The following is a 24092-nucleotide window of genomic DNA, read 5'->3' as shown; positions in this document are numbered from 1 at the left end:
CATGCTGTCCCACACGTCCCCTGCACCCTGGATGTGACCAGTTTTGAGTCTTGGTCACGCCTTATCTTATGGAGAAACCGAGCCCCCGCAGTCATTTCCAGCAAGCAGTACCTCTGGGGAAGGGCTGTGCCAAGGCGTGCCGGTGCCTCCGGGGACCATCACCAGAGTCTCTATCACCCGACGCCTTGGGCTTAGACATGAAGATGAGGACCCCGGAGGGAAACCAAAGCCACATGCTCCCTGACCCCACCTCAGCCGAAATATGCCCACAGAAAGACATTAATGGTCAGCAGGAGAATAGCATTAACATTGCAAACAGTCTTCCACAGGGGCTTTTCCTCGATGCTGGTGAGTCTCTGCTCCAGGGCAGCTCTCTCCTCCTGGGACAGGGTGGGCGTGGGGCCGGTGGACAGACCACAGAACCACAAGTACAGCATTTTCCAGCAAGGAGGCTTGGCTGTGGCAAGAGATGGACCAAACAATGGGTGTTATCATCTAGCTGGGACTTTTCCCTCCCTCCTTCCACCAGTTTGGAGGTGCATTGAGCAATCTGGAGTGGGGCTTGAGATGCACCTTGGATGGGAGATGCAAGATGATGGTGGGAGATGGGAGATGGGAGAGGGAAGGGAAGGGAAGGGAAGGGAAGGAAAAAGAGAAAGCTCTGCCTTGACCATGTACAGCACAGCCTGATTACAGTTGGTTGATTGCAACGCCAATTGTTCATTAGTTAATTAACAGACCTCTTCCCCCTCCTCCCCGACCCTGCTTCCATCCACTTTCACAAATTCCTGACAGCATGATGGTCCATTTAGAGATCTCCTGGCTTATTTATTACACGTGACATGCCGGGTGAAGTATGTGTTTTAATTGTCAGCCCTGTGCTGTGTCTATTTCACTGGTTGTTCTTTCCAAATATAACCTTTTTTTTGAAATGCAGAATGTCATAAGGCCTTGAAAAAGGTGTTACCTGAAAAAAAAACCTCATTAAACTGTCAACTGCTGTGTTTTGCATTTCCTTGCCCATCATTACTAATTACCAAAATACCAAGACATTTGTTTATAAAAAAATGAGCTAGTTAAGTGAACTAGGAATTGATAAGAAATAATAAGTAATGCTGAATGGCTGCATTCAGCTTAAACCCAAACTTACTCTATTGGGGGAAAAAAAAAAATATTTCTTTAGTTGCTCACTTCTGTTTAGCTTGGCTGTACTTGGTACCAGTGTCCTTTGGACTGACAAGCAAAAGGAAGGAGTGAAGAAATCTTGTGTATGTGCCTTTCTTCTGAGTTTTTCTGCTCTATAACCTTGGAAGGTTAAGCTCAAAACCAGAAAGCTGCATTTTTTAATGGATTTGTGGAACAAACCTCTGTCCACTCAGAAAAGAACTTGCCTATTTAGCATCTCCTGCTACTGTTCTGTCTCCTGACAACTCTTTAAGTTCATTTGACTCTTTGCCTTCCTTCTTACTAAATACCCTTGGTAGGACACACAGCTATTTAAGCAATTTGGGTCTGAGTTTTAATGATGGCTTATATCCTAAGGGAAGATGAAAGATACTATTGGCATAATGTAAATGAGAAAACTGAGGCTTGTGGATTTATCCTAGGACATCCACAAAGTGCACACATCTGCTCTCAGTGTCTCATGGTCCCTTCAGACCGTGATACTATTTTGATACAGTATGTTACAGCATCACTGAGTGAGTTTGGCCAGCAGAGCTTACACAGGAGTAAGAAGGAGGCATCTCTAGCACATACACAAGGGTTTTATCTCCTAGCAATGATGAGGACAGGAAGGGATGCCACTTTTATGTGCTGAAAGTTGAAATTACAGAGCCTGCTGCGACTTTCACTGCGCTAGCAGTAGCTGCTGCTTTGGTTATGCGTGCAGTAGTGCTATGGAGCTCCTAAGAGCATCTTGGTGAGACAGACAAATAGATGCAGTGTCATGGCACAAAGCCCCAGTGTCAATGAGGTGAGGAACAGTGTCCCAGCAGCACAGACCTCCACCCTCCCAAGGGATGTTCGTAAGTGGCCGTTGACTGCCATCTAAGGAGTCCAGCACACCATTAAGTGTCCAGGCCTGAAGTGCTAAAATAACACTGTGACTGTGGTAGTTTGCCTGAGTAAACAACTTGTTCTAGGGAGGAGGAGGAGGAAAAACATTTTACTGAATGGAGAGTTTTCTTTGTTTTTCAGGAATGGCAGCTCTTCTGAGCCAATCAGAGACTTGCGACATGGAGGTCTATCTAGCGAAGATATTTTGGGAGGACCAAGAACCGTAACACTTTCATTTGTCACATCCTCATAACTGGTATACCCGTAAATACAAGCCCAACTCCAGTGAAGGCCTCTCATGAGCTTTAGAAGGACTTGCATGAGATCTTGGCTGTGCACTCACCACATGAGCATGCTTGTTCACAGCCAGCTACCCTACCTGCCTCCTCCTTATCGCCCGAATCTGCACTTTCAACCAAGTCGCTCTCTCCGTTGGCTGGATTGATCTGTGCTGCTTCACTCTTGTAATTTTTCAGGCCAATGGCAGGTGCTTTTCTGTGTCTTGTCCACCACGTCAGGCAAGCGAGCTGCAAAGTGGGACAGAGAACGAACCGATTATTGCCTGTCAGTCCCAAACTGGCATGCCAGTCATCTCCCTCTTTGAGGGGGCAGATCCAAGATGGTACTGAGAGACCTGTTCTGGGGCGACATTTGTTCCCCCACTTTCTCTCACCTCCCTTCTGCACAGGTGCCCACACCCTGGAAAAGAAGGCTGGTACCATCCAGTTGGAGCTGAAAAGCTGAGAAAAAGTGTGAATTAATCTAGTTTATTTCCTTGTGTTTTTTAAATTAACCTGTTCCATCCCCGTTTCTACCAGGAGTAACCTTTTAGCAGACATTGAAGAAGCAGCTTCTTAATTGCTAGGCTCACTTGATTGACATGAAGTAATGATGATCTGTGTCCAGAATGGCAGCCCTCCAACAGGGAAGGGTAATAAAGTCAATTAAAAAAAAAAAAAAAGAAAAAAAGAAAAAAAAAGGAGCCAAGCTGACCCTCTCTGGATACAGTCAATCACAGACAGCAATTGTACCCTCAGCAGAGAAAGATCAGTTGGGTGCTGGCATGCAGCTATATGGCCACAGGGGCATGACACAGACATATGGCCATGGGAACACTGGTATTTGAGCAGCTCCTTCTCTGGGACATGGGGAGGGACTGGAGGATCTTCTGTCTCGTCTCAGTTGTCATTTTATAGGAAAAGAAAACCCAATGTGAACATTAAAGCCCACAGCTGGGACAAGCTCACATCAAAGCAGCAACCTGCACTTCCAAATGAGCTTATCTCAGGGCTCTTCGTGGGAAAAGTAGCAGTATCGTGTCTCTGCTCTGCGACTGCAAGTATGTGTTCAAGAAGTGTAACTATGTGGGCAGACAGAACCATGACGGGAATATCAAGTCACAATTTGCAGGGAGGATTATACCATACATTAGACCAACAGGTGTAGTTACAAGTAGAAAAAAAATTAGCTCTGGGTACACACTGTAAGACTTGCTTGTCCAAACGCCTTTTCTCTTTTTTGTTTGTTTGTTGGTTTGGCTTTTTTTTCTTTCTTTTTTAATTCCAGTTTTCTCTCTTGGACCAATACAAGACATTACTTCTCTCTGCAGTCTTTCAGTGAAAGAACCATCGAAAGCCATGAAAGATGATCAGTCCTGGACAGGCTGCTGTGGCTGCAATCTGCTCTGCTTTACAAAAGCAGGAGGTCTAAAATTCTTATCCTAGGGCAAGTCTGAAAGTCTTCTTCTCCCTGGGATACAAGGAGTGCACAGGAGGCATTAATCTGGCAAACTTCACAGTGGTCCTTTTGCAGCTGGGGGCGGGGTGTGGTTTAACCATCCCAGGGGCTCAGGTCTTTGAATTTAAGCCAGGCCTGCTGCTTCTTTGGCTGACCATGGCACACCGAGCAGCTTGATGGCATCGGCACTTCCTAACCTCTGCGTGCTCTGGCCAAGCCAGGCAGCAAGGACCACGCTCATCAATCCCACTCAAATGCAGCTGCCCAGGTCCATGGGCTGTCCTCCCGCTCCAGCCCATCGGCTGCCCTGCAGAGGAGCTGCAGGATGGGACCGGGGCAGCGAAGCTGCAGTGGTGACAACAGGTCAGGCAAAGTCACATATTTGCCTGACGAGCAGCTGCCTCCCTGCTCTGCCCATATGGAAATGAACGTCTCAAATGGGTCACTTACAAAGTAACGTGAGTTTAATTTTTGAATTTTATACACACAAATCTAGGCAGGAGTTTCCAGCTGACACAAAATGTTGCATAATTTCCAGAAGATTTATAGCTTTATTTAAATCATTTTCAACCAAGATGAGCATTGGGCAGGGCTAATCTTTCTTGTCACGATGTGCTAAATTGCTTTGATTTGATGATCCTCATCTTTCTCAAGGATTCTTTTTTTTTTTAATCACTTAGGAAATGTCACTGGAACATAGCAAAGTTTCAGGGTACTAAAGGATTTCCAAAACTTTTTTTCGTTTCTCTCCTCTTCCCATGTGTCACTGAATGACTGTCTCTTCATATTGCAGCAAAATCTGCAAGGGCTGGAGTTTACCTGGGGCTCAGACTCTGCCAGACAGGAGTGATTCCCAATTGAAATACCGGTAACACACCTGTCCCAATAGACACACAGGTAACCTCATCGCATATCATCCCACTGACCCACCCAGGAGCTGGTGCTTTAACCATGGCCAAATAAAGCAAACCACCACCCTAGCAGGCTCCTCGGTGAAGCATCACACCCATGCTCCAGCTTCAAGCTCCCCTGCGGTGGGTTTTGGCTGGCTGAATTCCTTGAGGTCCCCCTTTCTCCTCTTTGCCATCGCCAGGAGGACACGTCCTGGGGCAGAGTGGCAGCATTGTGTGGCCATGGAGGCCACCACGGGGCTGGCTATGCTTCCCTGGCACAGATTCACAAAGGGATGGGGATGGGGGAGGCAAATGATGGCACGTGTTTTGCATGCCTGGAGAAAGCAAGCAAATACATAAATAAGTAGAACTGCTGACGGGGGGAGCTGCGTTAGCAGGATTGACTTGGACCTTGAAAATGCTGCCTGAGGCTGCCATGCCCAAGGGTAGGGGAGCGGGGGGTAGCCACTTGGCAGGTCCCGGGCAGCCCTGTGTGGGCACTGCTCGGGGAGCCCTGTGTCCCCCCTTAGTTTGCATCTCTGTGAGTGCCTGGTTCCCACAGGAGCTGAGCACGCTTTGCTGTGAGTGGCACTAAATGATGCCGTGGAAGCTTCAGTTGCAGCACCTCAGGAGTGCACGGTGTGGGTTCAGGCCAGCCAGAGTAGGCTTGGTGCTCTTCTTAGGCCATGCACCTAAAGGAGCCACTGAAGCCAGACCTCAGGACAGAGGGAAAACATCTCCGACTCCAGAGCACATCAAGTGGAACTGCCAATCTATCGGCCTGTCTGGGTGAGCCCTGACCCCTGGCAGGTGACCTGACCGTGTAGCACTCGTGCTTTGTGGGCTGTTCCTCTCCCTTTTCACCCTCACATTCTCCTTGGACAATGGAGTCTGCAAGAACTCAGAAAGTTTTTCTTTTGTTGTTTGTAAACTAGAATAAATCCTTCTGTTCCAAAATGCCATCTGGCACCTGACAGTTGTGTTTCAGCTTCACAGTCTCAAATTTAATTGTAAGCTCTTTTGCAGGGTTTTCAAGGACAGTGTGACACAATATGGACTACCTACAATGAAGACATATGAACTCTGGAGCATACCAAATTCCTTGCATACTTGTTTTCCAGCATAGCATCGATCACCACAGGGATGGGAGAGTGTCCAAAACAGCAGGAGAAAATGCTACAGCTTGCAGTTCTTGGGTTGTAATTCATTTAAAGCCAGGCACATTAGCTGTACCACTGTAACATCAGATACAAATCTCTTTTCTCCTTTTGCCCATTTACTATCTGAAAAGCATTGAGATTCAATATTTAAAGTTGTCCAGTGTAGATCCTCAGCTGGTGTAAAGTGGCATAACTGTGCTCAACAGCTGCTCCTGATCTCTGAAGGCAATGGAGCTATGCTGATTTACATCTGCTGAAGTATGATCTATCACTATATTTCCTTAGCTATCTCCTTCAGCTTTTGGTGGATTGTTTTTCTTTTCCTTTTGCTTGACAAAATAAATAGCATAATTCCTAGCTCTTACACGGTGTCTTTCATCATTGCTTCTCAAAGCGCTGCACAGATAAGGACTAGCACAACTAGCCTCATGCAATTTTTATGGGGGAAATATCTGAGGCTTATAAAGTGAATTGACCAACAGATGGGACTGGGAAGCACCAGAGCTTGATGCTTGGTAGGAATGGGAGAATCTTGGTCATATCTTCAGCCAGGACACCCGCTACCAGCCTCCCCCTCTCAGCCACTAGCATGGGGACATACAGGCTTTCACTACAGGTTTGCCTGCTTGCATGCCAAAACCCAGCAACCCGAGGTTGCTAACAGCCAAACACAAAGTTCAGGTGCTATTTTCTACCCAGAGGGTTAGAGCCTGATGCATCCATCCTGATTTCTACCTCTTGACGTTCCTTCCCAAAACCCTTCTGTCCTTGAGCCATCTCAGCACAGCCACCGACTAACTTAAGATGAGGAGACAAGCCCTGCTTGCAGGACACCGTGAGAAACAATGCCACCAGGAGTGATGGTCCAAACCTACACCTGCGCTCATGTCTAGGGCAAAAATTGGGGTGAGTCTGACTGAGGGAAAATGAAAAATGTTGGTTTTAATGCTGCCCACTCAGATTCATGCCAGACAAGCAGCACCCCAGCAAAGTTGGTACCTACCTCAGCTTAAAAACCACACCTTCACTTCAGCTGTTGTCTGAGGAACAAGGCCAGACCTTTCCTGTTGAAACTGGGGATAAATAGTAGAAACTGAATGGAAATCAGACTAAAACCAAATAGGGGCAGACTCTCCCATTCCTACCAAGCTATGGGAAGAGAGAATTAGCTACCACTTCCTGGCACAAATTGTCTGGCAGCCCATCTCATTTTCCTTGTAGTGGGAAGATACTGAGGGTGGGGGGGCACATGGGACATGGATGGTCATCACCATCATCAGACGATTGATCTGGATCTCTGTGTCCAGCCTCTCACTGCCACAAGCAATATCATTAATTCCTATTAATGTTCTTCAACAGAATCTCTTACACAGAGGTCAAGCACTGAGCTTAGCACTATGTGGGGTCCATAGCCTACCAAAAGGTTATCCTGAACATCCTTCTTTAGAAAACTTCCCCCAAAAAGCCCAGCCTATGTTTGTTCATGGCCAGCACTGCCCTTTAGCAAGCTCTCCTTCCTCCCTGGCTCTCCAGAGGTACCTGGGGGGCCAGCCACCACCCCTTGTCCTTTGTTCCTCTGGGATAACTGCACACAGCTCTTTCAGACAAAATCCTATCCTCCCTGACCATCCCATTGGCTTTCCTCCCTGGACCGCTTCCAGTCTGAATCCACTTTTTCTGAGCATTGGCTCTTTGAGGAATATGTCAAATAAGGTCCCTTAAGTCCAGCACCTATGAACTCACCTATTTCTACTGAAACTCTCCTCTAAGGAACCTCTTATGATCATAACCTCTTTTTCTCTGATGCTATTATAGTAAGTCTTCATCCTGAACTCCCCCCATTAAAACGTGCTTTAAATATTTTTATACCTCCAAGGTCAGACTGAAAAGCCTGTAGGCGCTGTGGCCAGTTTCTTCATTTCCTGAACTGTTGGTATGATGTTCACTGTTTTCCAGTGCTATGTTAATGCATCTTATCTTGCTATTGCTGTGGGCAGGGAGCACTGCACGTGTTTAGTTATCACAGGTCAGATGATGAGTGGGAACTCATTAAACCACAGTAATTAATTGCTGGCAACCATCTGGCCACCTCTGAGCAGTAGTGAACAACGTAAGCAGCAGAACTAATGGTGCCTCCTTGCCAGTATTTCTCTCTCCCATGTGGATCCTCTGATAGCTAATAAAAGCTGAGACTTTATCTCAAAGCAGACACAAAGACAGTTTCCCTCTCTCCCCCTCTCCTCTATCTGAGCACCTGCTTTCATGTAATCTTTAGGAGCTGGGAATCTTTGACACCACTAACATTCAATCAAACATTGATGGAACCGGTTAATGCTTTACAAGTTATGAGGAAGCAACAGATAGAAAATGCTATGATGGCATCACCCTCATTTCCTCATGTAGTTAGACAGGAAAAAAAGTAGGTCTTTTAAATCTACCCAGAAACCTTTGTTTGGAGGTAGATGGCAGGGTTTTTATATTGACAGCTGCTTTAAAACTTGGGGCTGGGAAGAGTTGCTTTAAGGTTTTATTATATAAAGCCTCCCAACTCTGCACCATTTTAATGTGTTAAGTAAAAGAAAGTTGTGCCTGACTCAAAGTTATTAAACGCAATTGAGATCATATTGGGACAAAATGTTATTTTCCTAAATGCCCATGTTGCAAAAGATATTAATCTTGTTTGCCTGCAAGACTGATGCTGGCTCTGCTGAAACAGGGTAGATGCTACAATTAGATATATTTAATTCCTCCTCAGCAGTGCTCTGTAATATGATTTCATCTCCTTCCCCTTCTTCTTTTCTTTCTATTCCAGTTATGATGGGCTGTGGTGTCTGCCCAACTCTAGGCACAGCATGGAAACTCACACTCAATTTGAAGCACTCAGTGCCTCAGGAAGCATTAACACTATGCAACCTGGGGAATAGAAAGCTGGGGAGCAAGGGCTTCTTTGCAGCGTATGCATTACACACCATTTCTTAACCATGGGAGGAAAAGAAAAGGACAGATTTCAGAGATTTTTGGAAACCAAACGGGGACTCTGGGAAAAGGGTGCCACTGCAAGTCACTTACCTTTTCTTCAGGGATCGGTGGGGTGCAGAGACTAATAAGGACAATGACAATCACAGTGAGGACACAGAGGATGAGGGCAAAGTAGAGGTAGTGCAAGTCCTTTAGCACAGCTGGTCTTCTGTCCTCCTCACCACAAGACGGTGCGCTATAAATAAACTCAATGATCATCCGAACAAGACCAACAGCTAGCCCAACGATGAGGCCCCAGAAAGCACCCTGAGAAAAGGCAAGCATAAAGAAAAGGTCACTGCATGTTAGCTTTGGTTAAAGTTTTCTCTTTTCTTTTCTTTTCTTTTCTGCTCTTTCTTAGACCAAGACATTTTATGCCTGATGGAAACCCACAATGACATGCATCAAAGGAGGATGTTTTCAGTTAAAAATCCTCATTTTCTCTTTCTGCCCTTGAACATGGAACAGTCAGAGCACAGACAATGCAAGAGTCTCTTCCTAGCAACATGTCTCCAACTAGACTTTGACACATCATCCCTAAAGGGCGGAGCAACTTTGCCTTTTGTGCTTTCAAATGGGACTGCCAAGAAGTACCACTTGCAGTGGCTTCTTGGAAGCAAACACACGTACACTAGAGACTTGGCTAAGATCCACTAATGAATGCCAGGGAAAGGCTGTCTAATTGTCACACTTTAGTTGGACCGGCTTTAAGTTTAAAGAGTCTCAAAGGCTAGGTAGTGAGGGGAGAGTTATTTATTTATCTTATAAAATTAAATATGTATATCAATTGGTTGTTGACCCTCCACTTACAGGCTCGTTAATCCTCTTGCAGAAGATTGCCAAGATGAAGAGAGCTGTGATTGGTGGGGCTAGATAGCTGGTTATGGACTGAATGTAGTCAAAGAGCTTGCCGCTGTTGGCCGATTGAATGATTGGGATCCAGAGAATACTGATGACTACAAGGATGAGGATAAAGACTCTGGAAGATGAGGACAAAATTATATTAGCTCTGCAGGTGGTGGAGTCCATGCTGAAAATGAAGTTTTGCAGCAAAACACACTTCCAATTGCTCTCAGACTTTCCTAAGAAAAAAAATCCACAGATCACTCTCAAGAAGAACCTTTCCCTGTGTACACAGGAAAAGAGAAAATTTTTCTCTTCTAGAAAGTCAATTCAACCAATTCCCAGAGCTAACTTCACAGATTTCAGAGCGAGCTGAGCTAGGACTTGCCAGTCAACATGCATGGGAGATCCACAAGGGCATGGTGGCTCCCACCATGAGCTGGATCAGTGCAAGCCCTTCAACCTGGTGTGTCCTAGAGAGTGATACGTTCTTCGGAAGACTAGCTCTTTGATGCAACAGAGAGAGGGAGCTGGAAGCTTGCAGCAGCAATCTTACTGCCACCTTTCCAAGCAGATAACATGCTCAGCCTCATGCCTTTGTCAAATTCCATTTAATTTGCTGCTTATTAAAATTGCTTCTGGGGTCTCAGGTGCATACCATAACCCTCCTTCACCTTTGCACTGTATGTTATAGAGGTTTCTCCATATTGCTGAACAAGAGGTACTTTCCCTCTTACTACTCTACAGTGGTGGAGTATGAGATTGCCTGCAGCCTTCACCCACCCCACAATAAAGTTTAGAAATGTAATGCTCATGACTGGAGACGAAAAGCACCACAAACAGGCAAAATGCAGCTTATGTTCTGCTATCAGGAGAACTTTATATGCCCCTGATATAATGCAGTACCAAAGCTTGCTCGCAAAGGGCACTGTAACTTAGCAGAGAGAAAGAGAGCTAGGAGGCCCAGCCCTCTGCACTTTTCCCTGAAAAAAGGAGTAATTGCAATGTATCACTCCTGTCTGATGCAAAAATAACATGTTCTTAAAGACCTCCGGTGACAGTGACTCCAGAGCACCTTTGGCTTTTCTAAAAGTTACATTTAAGGCAGTATTTATGTTAAGTTTAGAGAAGAGAGAGGCAATGATCTACCTAGCTCAGTGGTACACTGAGTGTTTCTCTTTGACCAGGTCTATCTGAGACGAAGCTGGAAAATGTAATGCTCTTTCCCAGCCTGCATTCCTGTTCTATATTTTAGGCACCAGATTTTTCTCAGTGAGTCCAGACTGAAGGATGTAAATGCTGCACTCAAAACAGATGATGAGGGCAATGAGACATAAAGAAATGTAAGGACCTGCCCACAATCATCAGCTCCTGCTCTGAAGCCTTTCTGCGGATCCGCTGCCAGATGTCTATAACGAAGAGAGTGCTGCTGCTGTTGAAAATGGAGGTGAGGGAACTCATCAAGGCTGCCATCATCACAGCAATCATCAAACCCCGGAGCCCTGGGGGAGCAAAAAAGGGAAGGAAAATCAGGACTAGACCTTTGGCCTCTCAGCACTGATTTTTCATCCCTATGTCTGGTAACTGCAGTAAGATTTCCTTGGCCTTAGGATGGATAAGGGCAGTCTGATGCCCTCATGCAGAGCATGGCTCAAGCCCACCTCCACAAGTGTAAAGGTTTCTCACCATCAGGCATGAGTTCTATCACGAGTTTGGGGTAGGCAATGTTGGAACAACCCACCGCAGCCCCACAGACCCTTTTACAGATGTCCGGGTCCACGCAGCCCACTTCATCTGTAGGAGACAGGAAAATGACAAGAAGTCAGTCTAAACCCTGTTGAGCCATAGGTCGTTTAATTCAAGGGAACAAGTCTTGATGCCTTGTGTGGTTTTGTATAAATTCAGAGGTGCAGCTGGAATACAGCTAGAATGAGTGGGGCTGAAGAACATTTTACATCATAAAATAAAGGTGAAACTTCGAGATGACATTTTGCAATTCTGTTCAGGGTACAGATATAACTCTCCTGGATGTTGCATAATCGAAATCCTTGATGATTTGTCGTTTGTGGGAACTGGACTGTTTCCATGAACCTGTCAGCTGGGTTACCAAGGGTGTTGCAGACTGAGTTACTCCTATTTGAGGAAATCTGGGAGAGAGGCACTTGGGACACTTACACCTTCCTCCAGGAGTGGTCCTCCTAACCAGGGTATTCTTCCTGGGAAGTGCCATGCTCTGGAGAAACCAGCGATGACAACATGAGGGGAAATCTTGCTCTTTCACAAAGGAGGGCTGTTTTGCATCATCCACCAAGAATTGCATGAATCTGTGTGGCAGATGATTGCTAAAACTCTCATCAAATACCTAATGAAAGTAATCCACAGGACCTGAAGACAACCTCAGTCCTTCATGTATTTCATCTCACTGATTTCCTCCAGATAGACAGATGCATGCCATGTCCACAGCATGGAGCTATATGCCCCCAATGGCAAAATATGCCCCATATGGATAGTCCCAGTTACTTCTGCCACTGTGGGAGCACTGGAAGTGGAGGAAGGGCATGGGAACGTCAGTGTACAATAGGAGTATATACAAGCATGCCTGCAGGACAGCAGAGTTTCTGAGGTGTAAAAGTGCTGGAGGACCTGTGTGGGATTAGTGGTCATGGCAGGTATAAAGCCCTGTGGCAAGGAACATGGAAAGGCTCACCTGGGTAAAGAGCTCTGCTGATCATTCCTGGCATGACAATGAAAAACATAGGGAAGATTTTCAGATATCCTCCCAGCACCGATCCACCTTTGGCATGGGAGAGGTTCTTGGCAGAGAGAGACCTCTGGACTATCACCTGCAATCGGTGCAGAAAGGGAGCAGAGAGTAAAACAGAAGCACTACAGAGAGAGCAGGATCCATCCTCTCTCTGTCTCTTGTTCTCATAGATGACTTTCATCCGGCAGGATCCCAGGGTGTTTTGCATGCCAATGGCAACTTTCCCATCTCGGTTGACTGCAGCCTGCTGCCACTGCTCAGAGCTCAGTGCACAGGCTATAGGAGAGGGCAGTGTGGAAATTTCCTTTACAGGAATCATTTCGCCCTTGACTGAAATGAAGCTACCTTGAGGACTGGAGACAGCAGCTGTACGGCAGCAAGAGACAAGGAATGAAGCAGACTGTGGGTGTTTTGGTAAAAGTTCAGTGGTGGGTTTTCATAATTATCCCATCTTAAAGCACAAAAGCACCGTGTCTTGAGAAACAAATAGTTTCCCTTGTTGGTAGCTTGGAAAGGAATAAGAAACGTGAGACCTCCGGGAATATGAATGGCTTATCTGGCGGTCTACCCAAGGTGATTGCAGAGCCAGCTCCAGATCCACATTTTCATATCCTTGTCATGCTAACTGCATGAAGACCCCTGGTACTCACCAGCCCACAGTGGGATAAAGACAGAAGAAAATAACCTGCTCTCTCTGCACGAAGAAGTGCGCAAAATTAGCAGCTTGCGAGAAGGTGGAAGGAGTGAGATATTCTGGTCTAGACCAGTAAAAAGGTAGTAACTCCTGCACAGTGAGACACTGTCATGTTTCAGCTCACAGATCCACAAACTGAGGAGTGGACTTGAAATAATAGTGTGGTGGTTTGCCTGCAGAGGGAAAGACTTTCTTTACCTGGTCAGTGCACCAGCACCAAAGAGCCAGCACAGAGAGGCCAAATATAAGGCCAGGCCAAGGAATGTCTCCTGTGACTGGATCCCTGAACAAATGAAAGGCGTCCGCACGTGGGAGGTGGCAGGTTGTGTTTGGGACTATGATCTTCGGTATTGCTGTGCTGTATTTCTCCTGAAGTCCTTCATACCAGCCAACTTTTTCAAATCCTGAAAAAAAAAAATGCCAGTGATTTAAGGTCTGGTGCTCCCTGCAAAGTTACTTCCTTATCTGAGTCTCATGATTACTTTTCTTTCCTCCTATCGTCCTCTCATCTCCTTTCTTTTCATTCCACCGTCCCTTTTTGCAGTCAAGACTTCTACAGGAGTCAGTTGGATTTTGCCCAGAGTCCTTGTGGTTTTGACAGTGCATCCTGGAAGCGGATCAATGCAGGAAAAACCTCCACAATCCTAATGCCCACAATGTTCTCAGCATCTAGTCTTTGCTCATACGCCCTCTAAGAGCTGAAGCAGGAAGGTATGACATTAAACAAGATATATCTATATTTCTGTTTGCCAAGAAGGCTTAAAGCAAAGACTAATGATGGTCAGTTCCTTGTTGCTTTTTTATTTTTTTATAATGCTCAGTTACGCCCAGATGAATGCACAGTAACTCCCAAAGTCAACAGGGAAAGTGAGCAGAATTACTCTGAATTTACATGAGCATAGTGAGAGCTGAATTTGGCTCTGGGAATGCAGTGTTTCATGCTGTTTGGCAACCCCAGGCAAACCCAAACCAGCGAGGTAGTTATCCAGAACCTCACTTCCACACAGTTAGTGCAAAGGATGAAGCAAGTCTGACAACTTGGCAAATGAGAGTTGTGCTGGCACCACTTCTGTAAGTGGTTAAAACTCATTTCTGCGCCATACATGAAAGGGTGAGGTACCCTGCTAAGGTCTAATGACCTTGGGACCATTAAACCAGTGTATGATGCCACTGCAGGTTCCCCTTACCTATGAACATGAGGACCAAAGCTCCCAGCACCATGATCAGGGTCTGCAGCGCATCTGTGTATATCACAGCTGTTAAACCACCTGTCAGGAGAACCAGATACAACAGGCAGAGTGCGTCACCATGTACAACAAAACAGATACCTCACCCGGAAAAAGGTTTTCCTTGGGCCCAGCTCTGTGATTTCAGGACAGACCCACTGGGAGAAGCTGGCACTGAGCTGGTCCCCAGGAGCCTATAGCTGCCACAAGCCCTTCTGTGAGGAATGGCCTGAAGGGCTTGTCCACATTCATGAGAGGACTTGGATCCAGTTCAGCATCTTAATATCTAAAGATGCTAATGTTGCAAAAAGAGAAAAAAAAGAGCAAATATAGGCAGTGGTAACTATCTGCACAGAGGGAGCCGGCAGCCTTCTGTAGTGTTAGAAAATTCTCTAGAAAACAGTGATGTTCCCCCCATACCAGTTTATCCTTGGGCCAGGAGGGGAGAGGGGAATAGCCAGAGGTCTCCAACAGCTGGGAGTGACAGGGCAGGTACTATCAGCAACTGGGGGAATCTCTCCCTCAGACCAGGACCTGAATACTTTCCCCTGTGTAGGAAAGGGGAAACTTATATCCTAGGCTCCAGCTCACAGTGTTTCTTTTAAAATCAGCTATTTACCAGCTATGGTGTAGACAGCAGTCACTGCTAGCAAGACCACAGTGGACAAGTAGAGGTTCCAGCCCAAAGAGATTTGGATGAACAATGCTCCGGAAAAAATGTCTGTCTGGAATAAAAAATATCAAGGGCAGTCTGGCATTAGTAGTGCTTCGTGCAAGTGAAATCTAATAAAGCAGCCTGCAGCCCTCTGCGGCTGAAAGCATTGACGAGGGAGGACACCACGAAGGTGAAGTGGAAGAGGAGGAGAGAGCATGGGGATGTTGGCTGTGAACCTTCTTGTTCTCGGTGTAAGGAAAATCTTTCCTCCAGGTCAGAGCTCTCAGCATCTGGGAGCTGGGGCAGCAGGAGGATGAAAATCAAGATCCCACACCAAGGGACTACAAAGCAACCAAAAGACTATCTTGCAGGCAGCCTTCATGGCATGTTATCCTCACTGGCACATACAGGTATTGGTGGAAACTACTACTCCTTTTGCTGACTGTGAAGACATCTGTGGGGAGCAGGAGCCAATGCATCCACAGGCAGATACAGGAGGGAAAGGAGGGCAAATAGCAGAGACCAGGTTCTTCCCAAGACTACATCTTTGTGGCCTAGTGGCCGCGAGACACTCCTGCTTGAAAGACCCCTAAAGAATCACTGATGTCTTGTGCCATGATTTATTTAGCTGAAAAGGTCAACAGCTTGCTTTTCTATTCATGCAGTTCAGCATACTAGAATGACTCCAGAAAAACAGGTTATACTTGCTGAGGACCTCACTAGAAATACAGAAACACCCATCGGCTTTGTTTTGTTTGGATCTACTAGCAGAGAGAGTGAAACCAGAAACTGGGTGAAACCTGGAATTATACAGGACTTATACATCATTCAAATGCAGAAGGTGATATGGGAGATGTGTATGTTGGGAAATCAATTTGAAGGACAGCTGCAAATCTGGTATGGGGTGAGATACAGGTAAAGACATTTGCCAAGGGAGACAGAAGGGCTGCAGCAAGATTTCTATTTGCTGTGCCTGAAATAAGCACCTTAAAAGCAAGCACCCAGTGCAACTCCTGACCTGTGCAACCCTGAGACAGGACAAACACTGTCAGTACACCACAGGAACCACTGTGTCTTCTGGTTTTTGACTTCACAGCAGGAAATACAAGCACCTCTGTAGCCATGCAGGATCAGTCCTTTGACAATACTGTTTATTGAGATCTCTGCTTTTCTTTCCGAGCAGGGAAGACTCTGCAATGCCCTAGTTGCTAATCTATGTTTGGGCAAAAAGCACAGGGAGAAAAATCCTTCTTGTAACCAACTGCCTGCTGTCCAGCCAGCCGCTAAATGAGCTCTCTACAAACAATAGCACTGCTTAATAGAAAGCACCTGTCATGCCCATAAACTCCAGCAGCCACATCCGTCAGCCACGCGTGAATTAGCTGCACAGAGGAGAAACCACTGAGATGAAACAGCAATGACTGAGGCAAGGGTCCTGCTCTGAAAGACATTGGCAAATACTGCTCTGCTGAAGGTCATTTTGAAAGACTGGTCTGTTTTTGCCACATACATTGACTGTGTAGCTGTGCACATTGTGGTGCTGTTGCAGGAGAGATCCTCCATTTACCCCCTCATGGGTAAAGAGGATTCAAATGCCTCTTTGCAAGACCTCATCCTGGGCAATGCTTCAATCCCACAGAGCAAATCTCCTGGAGGCAGTGGTGACAGCAATGGGTGACATGACCAAGAGCTGGCCATTAGAGGAGGAAATCTATCCCACATTCCCAGCCTGGAACTCCTGTCAATGCACCTCCCAGGACCTGAGACATAATAAACCTGGGAGAAGGACCCTGAAGCCAGCTGCAAAAGGCACATGGGTGCCTTATCTCCAGTCAATGTCTTCCAAGGTAATTTGGCATCTAAATACTTCAGTAGGGTCTAGTGAAAACTGACTTGTACTGGCCATGGGACAATCAGCTGGAGACAAAGGACTGACATTTTCACTCCCTGTAATGGACTCTGAAATACAGTCCTCTCCCTCCAAGGGCACAGGTAGTTCTCAGCAAATCTCTGAGCGTAAGTTCTGCCTCTTTATTAACGGCATTTAAATGAAGGGAAATACCCAGTAGCTTACGTTGCTTTTTGTCTACCAGCAGGGTACAATGCTACAAACAATCCAGGTAAGATGCTGAGTTTTGTCTTAAGCCAGAACCTACCTCCCTTTCACCATACCCTTTTTATACAACACAAGTGACAGAAAGAGAGAGGAATAACCATAATATACCTAATGCTGAAAACTCAGCTGCAAGAACAACAGCAGATTTATGATCATTTAAGAGAATTTCACATCTACAAGATGCAGCCAGCCAGATCCTCAGATGGGGTAACACTGTAGATGCCCTGTCTATATTGCCTAAGGTTTGATCTGATAGAAGAGGAAAGGCAGGCAGACAGCTTATGGTACTTATACTGTTTAGTAATTAGCTGTCATATCCCTGTAAAGTTCTCACCGTGCATTGCTGTTTAATGAGGGCTTTCTCTCTTAGGCTAGGTCTCCATGAGCAATACAGAGGCAGGTATTTACTTGAGCAAAGCAGCACACCAACACACCGCTACTGTTTCTGGTAGCTGAGCCGGTCCTTTCAAGGACATCTGAGTTCTCTCTGAGCAGCCCTGCATTGTACCAGGATGACCTACCCCTGCCCTAGACACAAGGGTTGTGTTCAATTTGATACATACAGATATCTTGGTGAATATATAGAGAATGAGGGACAGTATGGACATGTAGATTTGTATCCTCTGCCCTCCAAATCTCTTCTGCAGGTATTCAGGCATGGTGACCACTCCTGCTGCGATGTAAACAGGCACAAAGATCCAGCCGAGAGCCAGAAGTGCCCAGGTAGCCTGTTAAGGAGACAGAGAAAATAAAGGCACATGATTCAACACGTGGGAACATCCTTCTCCTCTGCTCTTTCAGTGGACATCCTAAGAAAGCAGAAGGGTACAGTGCCATGCAATATATTTGGGAAGCAGTCTGACTTTTTCTCCCTGCTCAGAAGATGAGATGACAAATGGAGGAATTATTACAATATAATTAGAAGCTTTTGAAGTTATCCTCCTAAGCCCTGTGCCTCTCTGTCATGGGTGGCATATCCTGTTCCATCTCCTGGTCTTTTGGGCAAGATGGTATATTCTGTTCCTCTGGATCTCTGCAAGATGGTGTTGTATTTGGTGGCCTTTGAAATCACTGATGCTGTGGCAGTGAAGAGTTAAGTGATTCACACAAGGATGGGAGCATCTGTTTGTTGCTTGATTAGCAAGTGATGAGGCTGAGGCAGCAGACTGTCCCTGCGGAGCATAAAAATAAGCAACAGCAAGACCCTGCCGCGATGTTTTCCTTGCAGGCTGACGCAGATGTGCTTCTGCCGCTGGTAGATAAAGGGGCAGTTCAGTTGCTTTGCCACAGGTGAAGGGTCTTTTGGAAAGTGTAAAGGCATCTCCCATCATGTATTTCTTCTCTGAAACCCAGCAAAAGCCCAAACAGGAGATCTTGAACATAAATAAAAGCCATTGGATTGTCAAACCTCACCTCCTGGCTGTCTCAAGCCATTACCTTTCATCCAAGTACCTTACATTAGTACAGATTTTACTTTGATCAGTTAGTTATTTAAGTTATCAGAAATGAAACTGATCCCTGTAAGCAGAGATTGTGAGTGATTGAGGAGAACAGCTGTGGCTCCTGCAGTAGCAGAGACTGACTTAGGTAAAAGATGCTCATATGATCCCTGCAGCTGAGTGATGTCCCATGACAAAGGGAGAGAATAATGGCATATCTAAGGTCCCTTTCCAATCTGAAAGAAATTAATCTAAACTCATGAAGTTAGATTTGCCCTGACATACAATCTTGTCTTCATGGGCTTCTAAAATGACTTGAATAGATTTACTTAAAATACAGCAATATTGGTATGTCCGACATGCACCAGGCTGAACACAGGCTCTGGTTTCTTCATGAAGGACTTAAAGGTGATCTTAATCGTTTAGAAAAAAAACAGTGCAGTGAATAGATATCCCAGGAAAGAGCTTTTGGTGGGCCTTGCCTGTACTTGGCAAGTATCCGGCACTATTAACAGTCTCTGCTGATATAGACGAGATTTAGAGTTAGGTGAGTGATGTTTATTGTGAGGCTGGCACTAATCTCACTCCTCATCAGTGCAGCTGAGAAATTTCATTAGCATCACAAACAAAGGGCCTGGTTTTTATGTTCTGTGTGGTGTCAGTGGCAATTTTCCAGGCCACTTCAATAGGGCAGAATGAGACCTGCCTTCACACCCAGATGTTCACCCCAGAGATGTCACAGTTTGGCAGCTAACAGGTGAATGCAGTGCTGCCAATTCTCATGGCTTTACACTGAATTTAAGAGCACGTGCTGCTTTTTTTCAAACTCCCTGTACCCAGAATCCTGTGATTATCCAAGTACCTTTTCAGCATTCATTATCTTTTATTTTAATCTTGATGAGTGCAGACTAAAGCTTAAAAATATGGCCATGTGCTTCGGGGAAGGTCAAAGAACTAATAATTTTAGAGGATTGCACTTAAACTAAAATAAAGATCTCAGGTTTTTAAGGCTGTCTGAACGTCTGGAGGCTTCTCTCCTGAGGCTTGAGAACTTGTAGTTGCCAATACTGTTAGCATCTGATTTTGGAGACAAACCCCCAGTCCCTTTGTAAACAGTGACATCTTAGTTGACAACATAGCTGACTTACGTTCCACTCAAAGCCCCCAACAGCAAGGCCCCCAGCTGCTCCAGTGCCCGCCAGGCCAATGAATAAGCCACTGCCCACGTTGCTTGACATCAGGGATGCTCCAATCTGAAACACATGGCACAGGCACAAAACCCAGAAAGTCACCTTGAGGAACTTCTGTATCAGCCCAAGCATTTCCCCCTGGCACTGTCTTTCCCCAGGGCCTCAACTCCTTGTAGGTAGGTAGCTGGGTACTAATGGAGAGCTGGGTTTTCCTTTTAAAGAGAACTATGGTTTTGTATCTTAAAGTGGGTGTGCCTGATCCCTTCCACTGCCCCCACTCCAATGCAAAGCCTAATCTCAGAATTGGGGTTCACTTTGTCAATGGTTCTCCTGAGATACATGCTTGTTATGGAGACTACAGTGGGGTGAGGGAAGCCTGGTGGCGGCCACAGATACCTCAGCATCCATGAAACTTGATGGTTTTCTCCATTCCCTTGTTACTCAGCCAGCAATGTGCCTTCTCCAACCTTGCTGACCCTTGCTCTACCTCTCCATGTCTTGCTGACATCCCAGCCTCTTTTAAGTCTCGCACTGAACATGTATGTGGTGGTTTACACAGCTAGGGTGACAGGAGTGCGCTCTTGGAGCTCCTTCTAAGGGAGGAGATTCCTGAACCATAGCAGGGACGATGTTAGAAACATGCAGGCCTTTTGTGTTTAATGTCTACACATAGGTTCAAAGATATTCAGCTCTGCAGTAGGCTGGAAAATACTAATGCCTCAGGTTAACTTTAACTGTAGGCTGTAGGCATGGTAGGCTGTCCCTACCACGGCTCGTTGACACCCTAATTGGAAGAATGCAAGCTACAAGGTGCTTTAAACAGGGTAAAGACCATCTGACTTAAGTATTACTTTTATTTGGCATAAAGCCTCACCTTCTTTCTGTATGCCAACGCCAAATCTCTGTCACGGTCAAATGAGAAGTTACCCAAAGGACAAGCGTAGCCCTTTTGTCTCCAGAGAAAGTTTGCTTTTAGCCACATTGCCTACAAGGAGCTTTTCTCTCCTTAGTACTGCTAAATGTGAAATAAAGAACGATGGAATTTGATCTGCTTCTCACCTTTGAGCAAGGTAAAACATTAATATGGCATCAACACCCACACTGATTCCTGCCATCAGCTCTGCCTTCTTGTCTGTCTAAGAAAACTGTTAGAGAGCTGGCTGCTGCAATATGAATTTGCAACTGAGGTGGGGACTGGTGCTCTCAAAAGATGTAAACAGTTTTTCTGATATCTATATCAGTCACAGAAATACAGAAGATATATTGCACAGGAGCAGCAATGTAATATCAGGGTTTAGTTGAGGCTGCCTAACACACAGCAGAAATCTTTCACCCCTGTAAAAAAAAAAGTAAAATACATGTAAGCCAGTCATGTACTCAAGGTGAAGGCCAGGAGGAGCTGAGCCTGCAGGAGTGCTGCAGAGGTTGAATCAGCTCTCTGACAAACAAAATTGAAAAGTGAACAGCATTAGAGGTTGCTTTGAACCTAGAACGGTAAGTCAGGAGAGCCAAGAGCCAACCTGTACCCAACAGACTCTGCAGCCACCTGTGGTTGGAGCCAAAAGCAATGAGAATGTTTTTGGGTTTGTTTGTTTTTTTTAAAAAAGGAAAAAAAAAAAAAAAGAAAAAAAGAACAATATCGGGGGAAAAATGTTCCATTTTAGTATCTTTTAATTTTTCCCCTCCTAATTAGAGAAAACCATCAAGCTAAGCTTTTCCATTAAATGTCTTGGCTGAGACAGAAGTGTAAAGAACATTTAAGAAATAACAGATTTTAGAAAGGTGTATGTGTCTCTGATGGAAGAGGTTGAAAATCTAGCCTAGTGAATTTATGGCAATGTACGATTTTAGAAAGGTGTATGTGTCTCTGATGGAAGAGGTTGAAAATCTAGCCTAGTGAATTTATGGGCAATGTACATCCAAAGGAAAAAAAAAAATACAGTGTTTTGGTTGAGAAGTGCATTCCATTACCCACGACTCACTGGAGAGATATATGGTGCTAGAGTCTGGCATTGGCTGAGAAGGATCTTTATTCCTGTGGCGTTTTAATTCCTTTCAAACTTTAAATTATCTTTATATGTACCTTTCACTCCCAAGAAAAGGCGCCTTCAATAGATTTTTTTTTTCTTCATAGTGAAGATTTATACTTCGGTGGTTTGAAGTTTATATCCTTTACATCGTTAGTCAATAATCTCAACTTTACTCTAAATAGCAAGGGCTCAGAAAGTCCTGGGCTTTGGGATTATTTTTTCTTCAGTCTCTAAATGCTTTTTTACTGGATAGAACATTCCTAGATTACCTAATGCTCTTTTGGCTTGGGGACAACAGTATCTTTGGTGAGCTGGGGACAAAGAGTTTCAAACCCAGCTAGGCAGTCAGCACTCCCTCACTTCCATCAATATGAACATTGTTATTGCTGACTTCAGCAGAGCAATTAAGAGTTGAAAAAACCTGAAGATGCTGAACTACCCTTTTGGCCCAGCAGCTCCACGCTGTAGCCCATTAGCAAAGCTGCATGGCATGATTCCTGGTGGATCCTCTTCATCTCAAGGCTACAGTCAAAACATGTATGGACTGGGTCCCCTCACTAGACCTGCTCTCCTTACATCTGGAATTGCTTTCGAACCATGAGAAACAGAGGGATGCATTTCACTCACAGGCCACCAAGTCATGGATCGTCCAGCTAGGAAATAGCCTCCAATGGTCCCCCGGCTTGCTCGTATTGATGACTGGAAGCACAGGGGAAAAAAAAAAAGTGTTTTCCTCCATTCACCCACTCTCAAGTCAGACTCAGTGCCCATCCCAGTAGCCTTGAAACATCCTGTCAGCAACCTCTTGCACCACCCTAGTCCTACTCCCTTGGGTGTCACTGCAGTCAACTGGCTCACCCTACTCAGAGCAGCACATACAGGTAGTGCATGGCTCTGATGCAGGGTGAAGCAGGGCCCCTGTGAAGGCATCTAATTTTGAGAAATCTAGGGGTTTGGCTGCTCTCAGCCATGTGAAGATACATGTTTCCAAGAAAGGCTGCCCACCTTCTGATGATGGTATGCATTAAGAGGAAGCATTTCCCTCTTCACTGTCCAGCACCCCTAGCAAATGCCTTCAGAGCCAAATAAGGGAGAACATGGCACAGGGGTGAGAATCAGAGGACAACCTTGTATCCCATGGGATGCCATCAAGGACTGCTTTTGGGCATGACATGCAGGTGCACTCCAGGATGGGTAGCAATGCCCTGCTGCAGCTCCTGCTGCCTTGCTTCTTCCCACTGCTGTGGACTCAGGGTCTCCAGCAGCCCCATGCTTGTATGGCCACATCACACAACCCCATCTGGGAACTGCATGAGAACTGCAGGGATTTCAAGAGCAATAAGATGTCCATAGGCCAGCAAGCCCCTCCGATGTGACTGAGGCTGACTGTGCTTGCTGTTTGCAGCAACCAGGAACTTGCAGTCGGGCACCATAATAAAATGGTTTGCTGCAAAATGCCTATGCACATGGCAGCACCCAGACTGGTGAGCAGCACTGCCACCAAGCCAGGAGAAGCCTGAATGCCTGGTCTAAGCATCAGCTCCAAAAAATTTTTTGTGTGCTTGTTAAGTATGCCAGGCTTCACTCTGCTTCTGTCTCTCTTTGTGCAGGTTTCTGGTAGTCCAGCTTTGGAAAGAAGCTGCTTGTACCTATTTAATGACTCCTTCTTGAATGTACCCATTGGGAGTGAGAAAAAACACTTCAGCCAACCAGAAGATTGTAGGTCTCTATGAAACAGGCCTTCACAAAGCAACATGAACAAATAATTACTAACAATCTTTCCAAAGCTTTTTAAAGTCCCATTTCAGTCTTCTCCACCTCAGCCCCAGCTTTTCTCTTACCCTTGCCCCCTGCCTGCCCACACCCCGGTGTGAGACTACTTTGCAGCATGGGAGGTAGACATCATCCCGAGAACAACCTCCAGGGAATGACCCCTTGGTTGTCCCCATGTGGGAGTAGGGGTGACTGCTCACAGGAAGGTCACTGTCACCCCACAAACCTGCTCAACAGGCCATGGGATAACGGTGTGTGCAGAGGATGCCCTTTGCAGGCAACCACTTTTGTACCCAGGAGGGGTCCAGAGAGGATCAAAGGCTCTCCACCTCAGGCAGACCTAAACCCAGTCACCTTGGGGACTCACCCATATCCCGACGATGAGGACAAAGGCGAAGTAAAAAACCACAACGATGATGTCTGCCACCCCAAAGGCCACTGTTGTGTCCCCCGGAAGCGTGGGCAGCTCCGTGGCGGCTGGGGTCGGCTGGCTCAT

The 24092-nt window shown here is 45.8% G+C and overlaps 1 protein-coding gene across 1 annotated transcript; it reads right to left on the bottom strand.

Moving 5' to 3' along the window:
- Nucleotides 1–251: 251 nt before the first annotated feature.
- Nucleotides 252–24092, bottom strand: SLC5A9 (solute carrier family 5 member 9). The gene is made up of 14 exons (XM_009287479.2): nt 23964–24092; nt 22451–22522; nt 19752–19856; nt 17728–17892; nt 15013–15118; nt 14355–14435; nt 13366–13571; nt 12417–12552; nt 11396–11503; nt 11061–11211; nt 9677–9845; nt 8918–9133; nt 2438–2585; nt 252–457 (listed from the first exon to the last, which is right to left on the bottom strand). Exons 1-14 carry the CDS (start codon nt 24090–24092, stop codon nt 252–254), a joined length of 1998 nt encoding a protein of 665 aa, XP_009285754.2.

This window comes from Aptenodytes forsteri, unplaced genomic scaffold (assembly GCF_000699145.1).
Source record: "Aptenodytes forsteri isolate BGI_AS27 unplaced genomic scaffold, ASM69914v1 Scaffold119, whole genome shotgun sequence".
Lineage (NCBI taxonomy): Eukaryota > Metazoa > Chordata > Aves > Sphenisciformes > Spheniscidae > Aptenodytes > Aptenodytes forsteri.
Note: the sequence above shows the minus strand (reverse complement) of the source record. Positions and strands in the feature narration are given on the sequence as shown.